Genomic DNA, 19,259 nt, shown 5'->3' with positions numbered 1-19,259 from the left:
ACCGAAACTAATACTATCTCCAACTAGACTGAACTGAGATTCCATATGACACACTTCATCTATTAGTTCCATCAGGTGCATCTAGCAGTTCCATCGGGTGTGTCCAAATTGGTTTCTGAGTATATGGTACGTTCCATGCAAACCGTGCGCCTATTTTGCATCAAGATTAGAACTATCTCTAAACAAACTGAACCAAGCTTTCACTTGAGCCTCTTCACCAAGGAGTACCACCAGGTGCCTCCAAAATGGTTTCCCTATGGTCCATTAGGTGCCAACCGTGCACCTATCTTGCACCGAAACTAACACTATCTCCAAATGGACCGAAGCAAGATTCCATATGACAGACATCATCTAGGAGTTCTATCAAGTGTGTCCAAACTGATTTCTAAGCATATGGTACATCAAGATTAACACTATCTCAAAAGAGACCAAACCAAGCTTCCACTTCAGCCTCTTCACCTAGGAGTATCATCGGGTGCTTCCACAATAGTTTCTGAGCCTATGGTGCATTAGGTGCAAACCATGCACCTATCTTACATCAAAACTAACATTGTCTCCAAATAGAACGAAGCGAGATTCTATATGACACACATTATCTAGGAGTAGTATCGGGTGCATCGAAATTGATTTCCGAGCATATGGTACGTTCCATGCAAACCGTGCACCTATCTTGCATCAAGATTAGCACTATCTCCAAACCGAGCTTCCACTTGAGCCCCGTTACCTAAGAGTACCATCATGTGCGTCCAAAATGTTTCTTAGCCTATGGTGCAATAGGCACAAATTGTGTACCTATCTTGCACCAAAACTAACTCTATCTCCAAAGAGACCAAAGTGAGATTCTATATGACACACATCATCTAAGAGTCCCACTGGGTGCTTCCAAATAGATTTCTAAGCATATGGTACGTTCCATGCAATTCGTGCACCTATCTTGCATCAAGAATAGCACTATATCCAGACAAACAACTGAGCTTCCACTTACGCACCTTTACCTAGGAGTATCATCGGGTGCATCCAAAATAGTTTCTTAGCCTAAGATGCATTAGGCACAAACCGTGTACCTATCTTGCACCAAAACTAACTATGTCTCCAAATAGACTAAAGCGAGATTCCGTCGGCTCCGACCACTCGGATGACGGCACCGAGCGCCCGACCACCGCTCCCGCTCTACAAGGGGAAGAAGATCGACTGCTCGGACCTTCTCCAAGCACTTGATCGCGCCGATTCCAAGCTACTTGAAGCTTCCCAACTAGTAGATGGAATCTTGCGCCAGCCTGATCAAGCCGCCCCAACGGATTTTTTCAAATCCCACCGGCCAACTCGTGTCATTACACACGAACGGCTGGGAACGTCTCTGACGATAACCTCAACTCCCTTAGGACGATCCGTCAAGCTCAAGGCTAACCTGGAGGAAGATTATCCTTGTGGTCTGAACAACTCGGCCTCTCTCTACTCACGGCACATCCAATCCCTTTTCAACAAAGCGGGTTGGCTGCCAAAGTGGAACGGTCGACCTGCTCGTCACTACGTCAACATGGTGACGATCCGAGAACCACAGGATGGCCAGGCTTCCAGCACAAATTCGAGCACTGGTTCCGTCCCCACCGAAGTCATAAACTCCGAAGACGAGGACTACGACCTGGATTTGCCTTCACATCCTCCGGGCTTCTCTCGTTTCTTGGTCTTCCCACCCCGGCGAGGAGACATTGTTTTCAATATCAGCGCCGACGAGCCAGTCGTTGATGGAGAAACAGACGAGCAGAGGCAGCTCCGCGAATAGCGTAACGCCGATCGCGCCCGACGACTCGCGGACGAGGAACGCCAAATCCCGCCGCATAATCTCAGCGACGCTTTCAACATGGTCGGGGATCAACCAGTTTATAAAACGCCAAGCGCCAATGTGGCTGTCGCCATGGCCAATTTAGATCGGCTTCCTGATACTCCCGAGTGCCAGGGCGTCCGAACCAGCGTTCGGGCACATCTGATCGCCGCAATGGGACAGACAGCCACTCTGCTCAAAAGAGTCCAAGCCGTCTCCTATACGGAGGCCACCTCCGACCAGACTCACCGCAGCCGGAGCTCACCGCAGCCTAACAGGCACCACCGCAGCCGTTCCCCCGACAATCATCGAAAAGATTCACGACGCGACGACGGCGGTCGGGATACTGGCGGTCACCACGAGCAGAATCGCAGGCGTGGTCAAGAAGTAAACTAGTACAGGGATCTTCGATACAACATCCCTCCCAAAGACGCCCGGGACCGTATCAACAGGCGCGCCACGGAGAGAGCAGTTCACGAAAACTTGTGTCGTATTGAGTACGATGCAACGCACGGCCCCCCGGGCCTGAAGCAGTTCTCTTCACACCTCCGCCAGGTCGTGTGGCCGCGAAATTTCAAGCTTGAGAAACTCAAAAAATATGACGGCAAGGAAAACCCGGAGAACTGGATCGCTTTTACGAGATCGTCGTCCGATCAGCAGCAGGAGATGAGCACGTCATGACCAACTACTTTCCAGTAGTCATCGACCAGGCTGGTCACTAGTGGCTCCTAGGCCTGCCTGAGGACTCTTTTGACTCCTGGGAAGAACTACGCCAAGCCTTCATCGACAACTTCATCACCACCTGCGAGCAGCCTGGGAACAAGTACGACCTCGAAAGGATAAGAGATAGGAAAAACGAACCTCTGCGCGACTACATCCGACGATTCTCGGATATGCACCTTAAGATCCCGAAGATTTCCCACGACGAGGCTATCTCTGCTTTCATCAAGGGGCTGCGCTTCCACGAAGCACTGAGGAACAAGCTACTGCGCAAAAGGCCAACAACGATGACAGAGCTCCTCGCCACGGCCAAAAATTATGCCGACGCCGATGACGCAGAAAAACTCATCCGAGATGACACCAGAGGTCCCGACTAGCCTTCTCGGCGTGACGATAGTCGCGGCCGCTTCGACAACAGGAACCATCGCCGCCCCGATCACCGGGACCACAGAGAGGGCTGGGACAGGCGCCGCGACAACCGCGGCAATTTCAGAGGCAAGCACCCTCGCGATCACGACCACGAGGTGAATACGGTCAAGCGCCCCAACGGACGGCGGGATTACCAAGAAGACTACAACAAGACGTTGAAGGGACCATGCCAACTGCATCCAAAATCCAACCACACCATGGAAGAATGCCGCGTCCTCAAAAGCATCTATACGCGGCGGGCTGCTCAAGATGATCCCTCCAAGAAAAACAGGAAACAAGATGGGCGCGACCACAAAGACAAGGACGAAGACCAGGATAGGGACCCACGACACTGTATGTCAGTCCTACTGACGTGGTCCATTCCATCTTCGGAGGCAAGGTCTCTATCGAGTGTAAACGAGAAAGAAAGCTCTTAAAGAGAGCCTGCCTCAACATAGACAGCACTGATGGTCTGATCGCCGATCCAAAATTTCCTCCCTGGTCGCACAGGGAAATCTCCTTCAGCAGAAAGGATCAGTGGGCCGCTATCCCGGAACCGGGTCGTTTCCCTCTAATCTTGGACCCTTGCATCAACAGCATCAGATTCGAGCGTGTGCTCGTGGATGGAGGAAGCTCCATCGACATCCTTTTCCGTAACAGCCTGCCTGCTCTCAAGATATCTCCTGCACAGCTCAAACCCTACGATGCTCAATTCTGGGGAGTCCTGCCAGGCCAGAGTTCAGTGCCACTTGGACAGATAACACTGCCTGTCCAATTCGGCACGTCCGACCACTTTCGAACAGAGTTTGTCAACTTTGTGGTCGCCGACTTTGATGGGACTTACCACGCTATACTGGGCCGACCATCGCTAACAAAGTTCATGACAGTCCCACATTACTCATACCTGGTCCTTAAAATACCCACGGAGAAAGGCGTCCTAACCGTCAGGGGCAATGTCTACACTGCATATACCTGCGAGGAGGAGAGCTTCAAGATCACCGAAGCAATCGATCTCTCAATCCGCATGGCAGAGACAGCAACCCAAGCTTTCACTTGAGCCTCTTAACCTAGGAGTACCATCGGGAACTTCTACAACAGTTTCTGAGCCTACGGTGCACAGGGCACAAACAACACACTTATCTTGCACCGAAACTAATACTATCTCCAACTAGACTGAACTGAGATTCCATATGACACACTTCATCTATTAGTTCCATCAGGTGCATCTATGATGAGGACATCCCTAGCATTCATTCATCTTCAAATGAAACTCCACTTGATATAAGTGGTCCAATTACAAGAAGTAGAGCTAAACAATTGGAGAAGGAAATTCATTCTCAGGTGAACGCTAACCTTATGTTTAATAATCAGTTTATGTTGAATGATCCTATACTTTTGAGTTCTTGTTTCAATGTCCTTAGGAATGATGGAGGGTATGAACCAGCATGGGATGAAGATGGATTCAAGCCTTTGGACATCTGAACCAAGAAGCCTATCGTGTGCATAAATAAAATGGTGGTTCATTACTTCTGCATGAGAAGGCAACCAGAAGCTAGATGGCTGACCCATGGTACAAATTCCAAGCATCACCACGGACAGAATACAAGGAGTTACGTGGCATTCTACAGGTGGATGAAAGCATCTTTAAGTCTATGTTGCAGCCCATCAAACGGTTCATTATTTAGACTTCCCAATAAAGAGTTATGCTCATTTTAGTAACTGCTGCCAGAAGCTGAGAAGACGCGCGAACCAGCCACGAAATCCACTAGTGGATGTGCATGCTGTCATGTATTCAAAGCTGAACGCCCCTATCTATATATATCCCTTGTACTAGACAATGAAAGGACACATCTTGCTTGGTTAAAATTCAGAATACACAAACTCGTGGAGTTTTGTTTATGCGTGAGTCTTGAGAGGCTTGCAAAACTTGTTCTTTCGATTCCTGAGGGAGTTGTAGAACGCCGAACTGCGGTTCATCCAGTTTGTGCCTTCACGTCTATACGGCGTGATTGCGTGGGCTGTTCGTCGGTACGTGGAAGGGTGATTGTCTCGGTAGTTCGTCGCGTGGACAGCCTCGCGGTGCACTGCCTCTTCACCAGGTCACGCAGCGACAAGTTATCAAGTTCGCGAATCCTACGAGAAGATCGGGCCACAACGACTTGTCTCACGCTATCCCTAGGCGTGAGCATATCATCTGGTATCAAAGCCTTCGTTTCCTCGGTAGGATTGTTCTTGATTTTGGTAGGATAGAGTTTAAATACCTACTGTCCACTGAGAGCCAAAAAGAAAACCTACAGCCCAAATTCATATGTGCTACTGATTTTGTAGTTTGCTTTATCGAGTTTTAATCCTTTAATATTTGTCTAGTTGCTGAATTTTTCTTTTCCACATTGTTCTAGTTATTATCTTTGTTCTAATCATCAAATTGCTTGCTGCATGTACCCATCCATCCCACCCTTGATCTGATCATCATTGCTTGCTGCGTATATATAAACAACAAAAAAATACCCACCCATCCCACCCTTGTTTTCTAACCGCCACATATTCCCCACCGCAGTTTCTTGTTTTTGTGCTGCACCATCCATCTTAGTGATCCCCTTTAGTTGAAAGTTGTGCTGCGTTTGACACAGAGGTTAAAAGAAAAGATGTCTATGGGTCAAAAGAAGGACTGAAAACGAGTTTTTGTTCCAAAAAAAAAAGAGAAAAAAAAAGAAAAAAGCAAGAAAAACAAAAAGAGAACTGTGTGCTGCACACCAAAAAGGGGTTTGGGCAGCAACAAGTTCTCGGTTGGTGCAAATTGGTGATCATCTGTCCACTTACTACATCTCATTCCTTTCTTTGTGCATCCTTTCCTTTATATTCAGCAACTTAGACTTCTGTTCTTGGATTATTATTTGGTTTTGCATCACTACATTTCAGTGCATTCCACTAACATATTACCCCACCAAGCTCCACTTAAAGCACCGTGAGTTGTTGCACCGTCGTCGCTGTTACAATCACTCTTCCCTACAGATCGCAGCCCCGGTTCTTGCTCTTTTCAGGGAGAGAAAGAACTTGTTTTGTAAGTGGTGAGGGAGTGATTCCACATATATATTGTCCTTTTTTTTTCCTCTACTAACATGGCAGGACGTGGAGATGGTGCCGCTGTTTCGGTGGAGAAATTTCAGGAGTTGCGTACACAAATGAATGATTTGGTGCAGCAGCTCCAAACTCTCCAATTGAACATACCACGTCGAGAACCGCCACCAAATGAGGATGATGATATTGACGAGGAGGATGAGCCACCGCGTCGTCCCGCTGGTCGTGGACGTGGCGGGCGTGGTCATGGTCTTCTTAATTTTGGTCGTGCTCGGCGCATTCCTGTTCGAGGTGGACGAGATTATGATGGTGATGATGATATGTTGTCTGACATGGATGATCATCGCCATGGTGGCCATCGTGGTTATCATGACCGCCACCGTCGCCTTGATGATGATGGTTTAAGCAAAGTGAAAGTGTCTATTCCAAAATTTAATGGAAAAGAAAGTGCTGATGATTATTTTGAGTGGGAGACTAAGGTTGAACAGATCTTTGATTTGTATCCTTATCCTCCTGTCAAGAAAGCAAAGCTTGCTGCAATTGAGTTTTCAGGCTATGCAATCACTTGGTGGAATCAAGTGTGTACTGAACTCCGACGCGCTGGACATGATCGTATTACTTGGGAAGACATGAAGAGGGAAATGCGACGTCGTTTTGTTCCTGCATATTACTCTCGTGATCTACATTTGAAGCTAAAACGTCTTGTGCAAGGTACTCGTACTGTTGATGAATATTTTCAAGAATTGGAAATGTGTTTACTTCGTACAGGGATAACTGAAGATGAGGAATCCACAATGGCTTGATTTCTGGTTGGCCTCAATAAGCCCATTGCTGATAAAGTGGATATGACAAACTACACATGTCTCACTGAGTTGGTACATTTTGCAAAAAGGGCAGAACGACAACTTGCTGGATCTTATAAAGATCGTGCTTCATTTTCAGCTCATAATAGTGCTACTTCATGGCGCCAGTCACAGCAGCACGGGTCAGGGGTGCACACACCTACATCTCGTGCAACTTCTTCCAAACATTTTGATTCCAAAGGCAAAGCTGTAAGCTCTACTCAGTCCAGCTCCTCTGCTACTGCAGCCCCAAGGCATACAAGCAAGATTGAGTGTTTTAAGTGTGGTGGTCATGGGCATAAGCAAGCTGAATGTCCCAATCGTCGTACGATTATTGCCCTTGCTGATGGTTCATATGATTCACAAAGTGAAGAGGAGGACGAGTTTCACAATGTCTTTGCAGATCATACTCTTGACACTTGTGAGTATTCAGCTGAGGATGGTACTTTTGAGCTAGGTCTGAATTGTTTAGCTATTCAACCTATTCTAACTTTTGCTCCCAGTGACATGATAGAAGATGTTATTTCTCCATATTCTAATGAGATTACTAGTCCTGATTTTGATGAGTTGCTTGCTGATTTTCCTGATTTGGAGCCTTCTAAAATGAATAGATCATCTCCTTATTTGGTGGTTAGAAGAGTTCTTTCCACTCAGTTTGTTGCTGCTGAACAAGGACAACGTCATAATTTGTTTCAGTCCCGATGCAAAGTGAAAGGTCAAGTGTGTCGTTTCATCATAGATGGTGGGAGCTGCAATAATATTGTTAGTGCCTTGCTTGTTGAGAAGCTTGGCCTACCAACACGCCGCCATCCACACCCTTACCATATGCAGTGGCTGAATAATTCAGGGACAGTGAAGGTCTCATCCATGGTTCGTTTGTCTTTCTCCATTGGTGACTATCATGGTGAGGTTGATTGTGATATTGTACCCATGCAAGCATGCCATTTGCTGTTGGGTCGTCCATGGCAGTTTGATGTGGATTCGGTGCACTTTGGGCGGTCTAACAAGTATACTTTCATCCACAACGACAAGAAGGTGGTTCTTGTTCCATTATCTCCAGAAGAGATCTATGCTTCAGATGTGGCTCGCATGAAAAAAGAAGAATCTGACAAAAGAAAATTGAGTGAGGCTGCCAACACTAGTAAGGGAGAGACTTCTAACCAATCTAGCCACATAAAGCCTCTTTCCACTACAAAACAACACCACCAAAATGAGTGCTTATTTGTGAGCAGGAGTGATTTGAGAGAAGTGAGGAACACCACAGCCCCATTCTTTGTGCTCTTGCACAAGGAGGTCCTACTTTCAACTAACGATTTACCTTCATCACTGCCTAGTGCTGTTCTTGATCTCTTACAGGACTTTGAAGATGTTTGTCCTGATGAGGTAGCAGCTGGCCTTCCTCCACTCCGTGGTACTGAGCATCAAATCGATTTGGTACCTGGAGCTTCTCTTCCCAATCGTCCAGCCTACCGTGCTAATCCTGAAGAAACCAAAGAAATTCAGCGACAGGTAAAAGAGCTTTTGGACAAAGGGTATGTTCGTGAATCTCTATCACCTTGTGCTGTTCCAGTACTTTTGGTCCCTAAGAAAGATGGCTCTTGGCGCATGTGTGTCGATTGTCGTGCTATTAATGCTATAACTGTACGATATCGCCATCCCATTCCTAGGCTTGATGACATGTTAGATGAATTGAGCGGCTCAACTATTTTCACCAAGATTGATTTACGCAGTGGCTATCACCAAATTCGCATGAAAATTGGTGATGAATGGAAGACAGCATTTACAACCAAATTTGGCTTGTATGAATGGCTTGTGATGCCCTTTGGCTTGACAAATGCTCCTTCAACTTTTATGCGCTTAATGAATCATGTTTTACGAGCTTTCATTGGCAAGTTTGTAGTTGTTTATTTTGATGATATTCTGATCTACAGCAAATCATTTGATGAACATCTTGATCATATCCATCAAGTACTTGCTATTTTGAGGGAAGAGAAATTGTATGCCAACATTGCTAAGTGCACATTTTGCACAGATCGTGTTGTTTTTCTTGGTTTTGTTGTGACTGCAGATGGCATCCAGGTTGATGAAGAGAAGGTTAAGGCAATAAAGGATTGGCCTACTCCTACAAATGTGAGCCAAATTCGAAGTTTCAATGGTCTTGCAGGTTTCTATCGACGATTTGTTAAAGATTTCAGCACGATCGCTGCACCACTTAACAACTTGACAAAGAAGGATGTTCCATTCAAATGGGGAGATGACCAAGAGCAAGCCTTTGTAGAGTTAAAAAGAAAGCTTTGTGAAGCACCACTGCTGCAGCTACCTAACTTCGGTAAGACTTTTGAGATTGAATGTGATGCAAGTGGTATTGGCATTGGAGGTGTGCTACTTCAAGAAGGTAAACCTATTGCCTACTTTTCTGAAAAGTTAAATGGTCCACATCTGAATTATTCTGTCTATGATAAAGAGCTTTATGCCTTAGTTCGAGTTTTGGAAGTTTGGCAACATTATTTGTTACCTAAAGAATTTGTCATCCATTCTGATCATGAAGCTTTGAAATATTTAAAAAGTCAAGGCAAACTGAATCGTAGACATGCTAAATGGATCGAGTTCATAGAAACATTTCCGTATGTTGTTAAACATAAGCGTGGTAAAGATAACATTGTTGCAGATGCTTTGTCAAGAAGGTGTGGTTTGGTTACAAAATTAGATACAAAAGTGCTTGGTTTGGAATCCATTAAAACACTCTATGCAACTGATTCTGATTTTAAAGAACCTTTCTCTCATTGCATTGCTGGAAAAGGCTGGGACAAGTATTATGTACATGATGATTTTTTATTTCGAACTAACAAACTATGCATTCCAGCCTGCTCGATTCGTCAAGTTCTTTTACAGGAAGCACATGCTGGTGGCTTAGCTGGTCATTTTGGCATCAAAAAGACATTGGACATGCTCTCTGATCATTTCTTTTGGCCACATATGCGACGTGATGTTCAATGACATGTCGAGCGCTGCATAATCTGCTTGAAAGCTAAGTCCCGCCTTAATCCCCATGGTCTCTATACTCCATTACCAATCCCAACTGTACCTTGGGAAGATATATCCATGGATTTTATTCTGGGATTACCAAGGTCTCAGAGGGGGAGGGACTCTATCTTCGTTATTGTTGATCGCTTCTCAAAAATGGCACATTTTATTCCATGTCACAAGAGCGATGATGCTTCACACGTTGCTGATTTGTTTTTCAGGGAGATTGTTCGTTTACATGGAGTGCCAAAGACTATTGTTTCAGACCGAGATACAAAATTCCTGAGCTATTTTTGGAAGACATTATGGGCTAAACTTGGCACGAAGTTGTTATTTTCCACCACTTGTCACCCACAAACGGATGGGCAAACTGAAGTTGTCAACCGTACCCTGTCCACCATGCTGCGTGCCGTGCTAAAAAGAATTTGAAGCAGTGGGAAGAATGTCTTCCACATGTCGAATTTGCTTATAATAGGGCACTACATTCCACAACAAATTTTTGTCCATTTGAAATTGTTTATGGTTTTAAGCCACATACTCCCATGGATCTTTTGCCTTTACCATTACAGGAACAAGTTAACTTGGATGCAGCGAAGAGATCCAACTTTATCAAGAAGCTACATGATGAGACAAGAAGAAATATTGAGAAGAAATCAGCACAATATGCAAAGCAAGCGAACAAAGGTAAGAAGAAGGTTACATTTCAGCCCGGTGACCTCGTGTGGTTGCATCTACGCAAGGATCGATTTCCCCAACAACGTAAGAGTAAGTTATCACCTAGAGGTGATGGTCCATTCAAGGTTCTAAAAAAGATAAATGATAATGCATACAAAATTGAGCTGCCACCTGAATATTCCAATGTTAGTCCAACATTCAATGTCAAAGACTTGCTTCCATTTGTTGGTGAGCCTGAGTCGAGGACGACTCCTTCTCAAGAGGGGGAGGCTGATGAGGACATCCCTAGCATTCATTCATCTTCAAATGAAACTCCACTTGATATAAGTGGTCCAATTACAAGAAGTAGAGCTAAACAATTGGAGAAGGAAATTCATTCTCAGGTGAACGCTAACCTTATGTTTAATAATCAGTTTATGTTGAATGATCCTATACTTTTGAGTTCTTGTTTCAATGTCCTTAGGAATGATGGAGGGTATGAACCAGCATGGGATGAAGATGGATTCAAGCCTTTGGACATCTGAACCAAGAAGCCTATCGTGTGCATAAATAAAATGGTGGTTCATTACTTCTGCATGAGAAGGCAACCAGAAGCTAGATGGCTGACCCATGGTACAAATTCCAAGCATCACCACGGACAGAATACAAGGAGTTACGTGGCATTCTACAGGTGGATGAAAGCATCTTTAAGTCTATGTTGCAGCCCATCAAACGGTTCATTATTTAGACTTCCCAATAAAGAGTTATGCTCATTTTAGTAACTGCTGCCAGAAGCTGAGAAGACGCGCGAACCAGCCACGAAATCCACTAGTGGATGTGCATGCTGTCATGTATTCAAAGCTGAACGCCCCTATCTATATATATCCCTTGTACTAGACAATGAAAGGACACATCTTGCTTGGTTAAAATTCAGAATACACAAACTCGTGGAGTTTTGTTTATGCGTGAGTCTTGAGAGGCTTGCAAAACTTGTTCTTTCGATTCCTGAGGGAGTTGTAGAACGCCGAACTGCGGTTCATCCAGTTTGTGCCTTCACGTCTATACGGCGTGATTGCGTGGGCTGTTCGTCGGTACGTGGAAGGGTGATTGTCTCGGTAGTTCGTCGCGTGGACAGCCTCGCGGTGCACTGCCTCTTCACCAGGTCACGCAGCGACAAGTTATCAAGTTCGCGAATCCTACGAGAAGATCGGGCCACAACGACTTGTCTCACGCTATCCCTAGGCGTGAGCATATCAATCTAGCAGTTCCATCGGGTGTGTCCAAATTGGTTTCTGAGTATATGGTACGTTCCATGCAAACCGTGCGCCTATTTTGCATCAAGATTAGAACTATCTCTAAACAAACTGAACCAAGCTTTCACTTGAGCCTCTTCACCAAGGAGTACCACCAGGTGCCTCCAAAATGGTTTCTTATGGTCCATTAGGTGCCAACCGTGCACCTATCTTGCACCGAAACTAACACTATCTCCAAATGGACCGAAGCAAGATTCCATATGACAGACATCATCTAGGAGTTCTATCAAGTGTGTCCAAACTGATTTCTAAGCATATGGTACATCAAGATTAACACTATCTCAAAAGAGACCAAACCAAGCTTCCACTTCAGCCTCTTCACCTAGGAGTATCATCGGGTGCTTCCACAATAGTTTCTGAGCCTATGGTGCATTAGGTGCAAACCATGCACCTATCTTACATCAAAACTAACATTGTCTCCAAATAGAACGAAGCGAGATTCTATATGACACACATTATCTAGGAGTAGTATCGGGTGCATCGAAATTGATTTCCGAGCATATGGTACGTTCCATGCAAACCGTGCACCTATCTTGCATCAAGATTAGCACTATCTCCAAACCGAGCTTCCACTTGAGCCTCTTCACCTAGGATTATCATCGGGTGCTTCCATAATGGTTTCTGAGCCTATGGTGCAATAGGCACAAATTGTGTACCTATCTTGCACCAAAACTAACAATGTCTCCAAAGAGACCAAAGTGAGATTCTATATGACACACATCATCTAAGAGTCCCACTGGGTGCTTCCAAATAGATTTCTAAGCATATGGTACGTTCCATGCAATTCGTGCACCTATCTTGCATCAAGAATAGCACTATATCCAGACAAACAACTGAGCTTCCACTTACGCACCTTTACCTAGGAGTATCATCGGGTGCATCCAAAATAGTTTCTTAGCCTAAGATGCATTAGGCACAAACCGTGTACCTATCTTGCACCAAAACTAACTATGTCTCCAAATAGACTAAAGCGAGATTCCGTATGGCACATGTCATCTAGGAGTTCTATTGGGTGTGTCCAAATGGATTTTTGAGCATATGGTACGTTCCTTGCAAACCGTGCACCTATCTTGCATCAAGATTAGTACTATCTCCAAACAGATCGAACCAAGCTTCCACTTGAGCCTCTTCACCTAGGAGTATCATTGGGTGCTTCCACAATAGTTTCTGACCCTATGATGCATCATGCGCAAATCGTGCACCAATCTTGCACCTAAACTAACACGATCTCCAAACGGACCAAAGCGAGATACAATATGACACACATCATCTAGGAGTTCTATCGGGTGCGTCCAAATTGATTTTTGTGAATATACTATCTTCAACTGGACCGAAGCGAGATTCCATATGGCAAACTTCAGCTAGTAGTTCCATCGGGTGCCTCTAGCAGTTCCATCGGGTGTGTCCACATTGATTTCTAAGCATATGGTATGTTCCATGCAAATCGTGCGCCTATCATACATCAAGATGAGAACTATCTCCAAACAGACCAAACCAAGCTTCCACTTGAGCCTCTTCACCAAGGAGTATCACTGGGTGCGTCCAAAATGGTTTCTTAGACTATGGTGCATTAGGTGCAAACCGTGCACCTATCTTGCACCAAAACTAACACTATCTCCAAATGGACCAAAGCAAAATTCCATATGATGCACATCATCTAGGAGTTCTATCGGGTGTGTCCAAATTGATTTCCGAGCATATGGTATGTTCCATGCAAACCATGCACCTATCTTGCATCAAGATTAGCACTATATCAAAACAGACCAAACCGAGCTTTCACTTGAGCCTCTTCACCTAGGAGTACAATCGTGTGCTTCCACAATGGTTTCAACCCTATAGTGCATTAGGCGCAAACCGTGCACCTATCTTGCACTGAAACTAACATTGTCTCTAAATAGACCAAAGCGAGACTCCATATGACACACATCATCTAAGATTTCTATTGGGTGCGTATAAATTGATATCTAGGCATATGGTATGTTACATGCAAACCATGCACCTATCTTACATCAAGATTAGCACTATCTCCAAATAGACCAAACCAAACTTTCACTTGAGCCTCTTCACCTAGGAGTACCATCGGGAACTTCCACAATGATTTCTGAGCCTATGGTGCACTGGGCACAAACCATGCAACTATCTTGCATCGAAAGTAATACTATCTCCAACTGGACCGAAGCGAGATTCCATATGATACACATCATCTAGTAGTTCCATCGGGGCATCTATAGTTCCATCGGCTTTGTCCAAATTGACAGAACAAAGATTCGAGTTGAGCCACTTCACCAAGGAGTACCATCTTGTGCGTCCAAAATAGTTTCTTAGCCTATGGTGCATTAGGCACAAACCGTGTACCTATCTTGCACCGAAACTAACACTATCTCTAGAGAGACCGAAGTGAGATTCTATATGACACACGTCATCAAGGAGTTCTATTGGGTGCTTCCAAATATATTTCGAAGCATATGGTACGTTCCATGCAATTCGTGCACATATCTTGCATCAAGATTAGCACTATCTCCAAACAAAAGCAAACTGAGCTTCCACTTGAGCCCCTCTACCCAGGAGTATCATCAGGTGCATCAAAAATGGTTTCTTAGCCTATGATGCATTAGGCGCAAACTGTGTACCTATCGTGCACCAAAACTAACTCTATCTCCAAACAGACCGAAGCGAGATTCCATATGACACATGTCATCTAGGAGTTCTATTGGGGTGCGTCCAAATGGATTTCTTAGCACTTGGTATGTTCCATGCAAACCATGCACCTATCTTGCACCAAGATTAGCACTATCTCCAACATAGATCGAATTGACCTTCCACTTGAGCCTCTTCACCTAGGAGTATTATCGGGTGCTTCCATAATGGTTTCTGAGCCTATGGTGCATTAGGCGCAAACCGTGCACCTATCTTGCACTGAAACTAACATTGTCTCTAAATAGACCAAAGCGAGACTCCATATGACACACATCATCTAAGATTTCTATTGGGTGCGTATAAATTGATATCTAGGCATATGGTATGTTCCATGTAAACCGTGCACCTATCTTACATCAAGATTAGCACTATCTCCAAACAGACTCAACCAAGCTTCCACATCATCCTCTTCACCTAGGAGTATCATTTGGTGCTTCCATAATGGTTTCTGAGCCTATGGTGCATTAGGCGCAAAGTGTGCACCTATTTTGCACCGAAACTAACATTGTCTCCAAACGGACCGAAGTGAGATTCTATATGACACACATTATCTAGGAGTTCTATCGGGTGTGTCAAAATTGATTTCCGAGCGTACTATACATACCATGCAAACCGTTCAATAAATCATGCTTCCACTTGAGCCCCTTTACCTTGAGTAATATCACGTACGTCCAAAATGGTTTCTTAGCCTATGGTGCATTAGGCACAAACCTTGTACCTATCTTGCACCAAAACTAACACTACCTCCAAAGAGACCGAAGTGGGATTCTATATGAGACACGTCATCTAGGAGTTCCATTGGGTGCTTCCAAATAGATTTCTAAGCATATGGGATGTTCTATGCAATTCATGCACCTATCTTGCATCAAGATTATCACTATCTCAAAACCGAGCTTCCACTTGAGCCCCTTTACCTAGGAGTACCATCACGTGCGTCCAAAATGGTCAAATCGTGTACCTATCTTGCACCGAAACCACCACTTTCTCCACACAGACTGAAGCGAGATTCTTTATGACACACATCATCTAGGAGTTCTATTGAGTGCTTCTAAATAGATTTCTAAGCAAATGGTACGTTCCATGCAATTCGTGCACCTATCTTGCATCAAGATTAGCACTATATCCAAACAAACCAAACTGAGCTTCCACTTGAGCCTCTTTACCCAGGAGTATCATCGATGCATCAAAAATGGTTTCTTAGCCTATGATGCATTAGGCACAAACCGTGTCCCTATCTTGCACCAAAACTAACTCTGTCTCCAAACAGACTGAAGCGAGATTCCATATGACACATGTCATCTAGGAGTTCTATTGGGGTGCATCCAAATGGATTTCTTAGCATATGTTATGTTCTATTCAAACCGTGCACCTATCTTCCATAAAGATTAGCACTATCTCCAAACAGATCGAACAGACCTTTGACTTGAGGCTCTTCACCTAGGACTATTATTGGGTGCTTCCATAAGGGTTTTCGAGCCTATGGTGCATTATGCGCAAACCATGCACCAATCTTGCACCTAAACTAACATTGTATCCGAACAGATTGAAGCAAGATTCCACATGACACACATGATCTAGGAGTTCTATCGGGTGCGTCCAAATTGATTTCTGAGAATATGGTACGTTCCATGCAAACGTATACCTATCTTGCATCAAGATTAGCACTATCTCCAAACAGATCAAACCGAGCTTTCACTTGAGCCTCTTCACCTAGGAGTACCATTGGGAACTTCCACAATGGTTCTGATCCTATGGTGCACTGGCCACAAACCATGCACATATCTTGCACCGAAACTAATACTATCTCCAACTGGACTAAAGCGAGATTCCATATGATACAATTCATCTAGTAGTTCCATCGGGTGCATCTACAGTTCCATCGGGTGTGTCCAAATTGATTTCTGAGCATATGGTATGTTCCATGCAAACCGTGCACCTATCTTGCATCAAGATTAGAACTATCTCCAAACAGACAAAACCAAGATTCCACATGAGCCTCTTCACCAAGGAGTACCATCGCGTGCGTCCAAAATAGTTTCTTAGCCTATGGTGCATTAGGCACAAACCGTGTACCTATCTTTCTCCAACCTCCGACCGCAGCCGGTCCACCTCCGCGGACAGGGCCTTGTTCTCGGCCACAATACCTTCTATTTGGTCAAAGCACCTCTTTCGGTACTTCGCCGTTTTCATTGCGCCCTGCAAGACGAACATATGTTGACCCAGCAAGACAACACAAAAGTGTCGGGCAGTGCAAAGGATCACTTACCTTGACTTCGTCCACGAGACGCTTGGCCGCGCGCTCTACTCTGGCGGCCTCTTCTATCTCCGCGAGCTCCTCGTGCCCGATAAAGTGGTCCCCGCATTAGCGCCACACATATACGTGTTGGCGGTCATCACGAGGACGACCTTCAATCTCCTCCACCTCGTCGTCGGAGGCCGCCTGGGTTTCTTCGCCCGCTGCATCGCCCCCGGTGGTGGTCGCAGGCATCACCGGCCCTTGGACCAGGCCCGGGGAGCCTGCGGTCGAAGAGACTCCTGCCCGGGGCGGCGTTGGGACCTCCCTCCCTCTGACGGGGGGAGGGGTCGGGGCTCTGCCCTCCCCTTCCGCGACGTTACTCGGGGGAGGCGTCCCCATAGCCTCCTCGACCCTTGTCGGGCTGCTCGCCGCAGTCCTTGTCGAGGCCGGAAGCTCCTCGGCGCTCTCAGGCACAGCTGCCGCCGCAGGCTGCTCCGCGGTCTGCGGCGCCGCGTCCTCAGCGGCACAAGCAAGCTCGGCCACCCTCTGGCCGGCGACGTGGTCGGGGTTGACGTCCGACGCCGCGCTAAGGAACAAAGTAGCATTTTCAACAAAAAAAAAGAAAAAACAAAAAATCGCCAAAGTACGTAAGTCGAACACTTACAGGTCTGATCGACGATGGGCCGCGGTGAACCTCCTCCTAGCCCTGCCGGTCGGCACCTGCGCCCCCGTTTCCGTAACGCGCGGCGCAGGAGGGTCGCTGGCCACCCGATCAGTAGTGGCCGGTGCACTGTCCGGACGGCTACGAGGCCTTCGGATCAGCGACGGTGCGGCCTCCTCCTCCTCGTCGTCGTCGTCGGTGATCCGGACGAGCCGACGGTGCTTTGGCGCTTGGCTGCTCTCTGCCGGTAGCGTCGGCGCAGGCGAAGGATCTGCTGCCAACGGCCTTTTCCCCGCCACTCTCTTCTCGGTGGTCGGGACGGGGCGGGCCTGGTCCTCCTCACTGCTGGTGTAACGAGTACACCGAGCAGCGTCTTCCTCCGGCGGATCTTCCCCCGCAGGATTCTCCATCCCAGGTGCCAGTGACACATACACTGCGCACCGGTCAACATCTCCGATCTGCAAAAGTAACAAAGACAAGTTGGCAGCAGACAATAACAAATGCTAAGGCAAAATAATCAGTAAGATACCTTAGGTGCTGGTCGCCCCAACTTGAAGGCTTGCACCCGATCACTACCACGGACGAAGCCCCCGTCCGCAAAGTTGAACAGCTCGTTCAACAGCTGCTGCACCTCTGCCTTCTCCAAGACCTCAGGCCGCATCCTGGTCGGGTCGAGGCTTCCGGCATACTCGTACACCGAGTGCACCCTCTTCTGGCAGGGCATCACCCGACGACACACAAAGTTGCCGACCACGCCTAGCCCGTCCAAGCGCGACCAGTCGATCAGCTTCATCAGGTCCGCCACTTGGCCGTCGAACTCTAGGCGGTCGGTCCAGCTTACCCTCTTCTCGAGGATGTACCCCACGTCGCAGAACGTGGAGCTGCCCGGTTCTTCCCTGACGTAGAACCACTTCCTGTACCATTCGGTTAGGGAAGTGTTCCATGGACAGTGCAGATAACGGTTCTTCATCCCGTCGCGAAGATTGAGGTATACTCCACCTGCAATCTTGGAGCCTCCAACCGCTCCCTTCTTTCTTAAACAAAAGAGATAACGAAAGAGATCGAAGTGCGGCTCTATGCCAACATAGGCCTCGCACAGATGGATAAAAGTGGAGATGAGAAGGATTGAGTTCGGGTGCAGATTGAGAAGGATTGAGTTCGGGTGCAGATTGCAAATCCTGATCTCATAATACAAAAGAAGACCCTGAAGAAAAGGATGAACAGGAACCCCAAAACCCCTCTTAAGGAAATCCTCGAACACTACGATCTCACCGGCGCGGGGGTCGGGGTAGCTCTCCCCCTCCGGCGCCCTCCAGCCACCGAGCTCCGGGCTGTGCAGTAGCCCCATATCGACGAGGTCACCGAGGGATTTTGTGGTGCTGCGGGATTTCTTCCATTCCTTGGCCATCAGCTCGGCCCTCTTCTTGGAGTCGCTCTTCGCCATTGGAGATACGGGAGTGGTTTCGAGCTAGGAGGGTGCAGGTGGTTGAAGAAGGCGAGAGCGGAAAGCTTGAAGGCAATGGCAGGGTAAGCAATGCGGGGTTAATGTCTGGATTTTATAAACCGCAACTCCACCCCTCCCACTTCCTGCATTCTTGGGAAGTGGGCGGGCCATACGGCGGACGCGGCGCTTCGGTTTTCAATGATTATCGACAATTAATGCGGCGGAGTTTTCGTACAAATTGATGGTTTCCTTTTCTCAAACCGCGCAAAGGGCGGCTGCACAGTTGCCAGGCGCAACTTTTCATGCAGCCATCTGACATCCCGTCAGGAGGTCTCGTCACGTCAACTTTTATGTGGTAAA

At 46.5% G+C, this 19,259-nt stretch overlaps 1 protein-coding gene across 1 annotated transcript; it reads left to right on the top strand.

Moving 5' to 3' along the window:
- Positions 1-6,069: 6,069 nt before the first annotated feature.
- LOC110431508 lies at positions 6,070-15,985 on the top strand. The gene is made up of 6 exons (XM_021450610.1): positions 6,070-6,739; positions 6,971-9,007; positions 9,098-9,517; positions 9,752-9,790; positions 10,378-10,927; positions 15,964-15,985. The coding sequence occupies exons 1-6, from the start codon at positions 6,070-6,072 to the stop codon at positions 15,983-15,985; spliced, it is 3,738 nt and encodes a 1,245-aa protein (XP_021306285.1).
- The last annotated feature ends 3,274 nt before the right edge of the window (positions 15,986-19,259 follow it).

Source organism: Sorghum bicolor, unplaced genomic scaffold (assembly GCF_000003195.3).
Source record: "Sorghum bicolor cultivar BTx623 unplaced genomic scaffold, Sorghum_bicolor_NCBIv3 super_39, whole genome shotgun sequence".
In the NCBI taxonomy this organism is placed as follows: domain Eukaryota; kingdom Viridiplantae; phylum Streptophyta; class Magnoliopsida; order Poales; family Poaceae; genus Sorghum; species Sorghum bicolor.
The sequence above is the reverse complement of the archived record's forward strand: the minus strand, read 5'-3'. Positions and strand labels throughout refer to the sequence as shown.

Coding starts and splice junctions, on each gene's coding strand:
- LOC110431508 (XM_021450610.1), top strand. CDS start 6,070: ATGGCAGGACGTGGAGATGGTGCCGCTGTTTCGGTGGAGAAATTTCAG. Junction 9,518..9,751: donor TGTTGTTAAACATAAGCGTG/GTAAAGATAACA, acceptor CGATTCGTCAAG/TTCTTTTACAGGAAGCACAT. Junction 9,791..10,377: donor TGCTGGTGGCTTAGCTGGTC/ATTTTGGCATCA, acceptor ATAGGGCACTAC/ATTCCACAACAAATTTTTGT.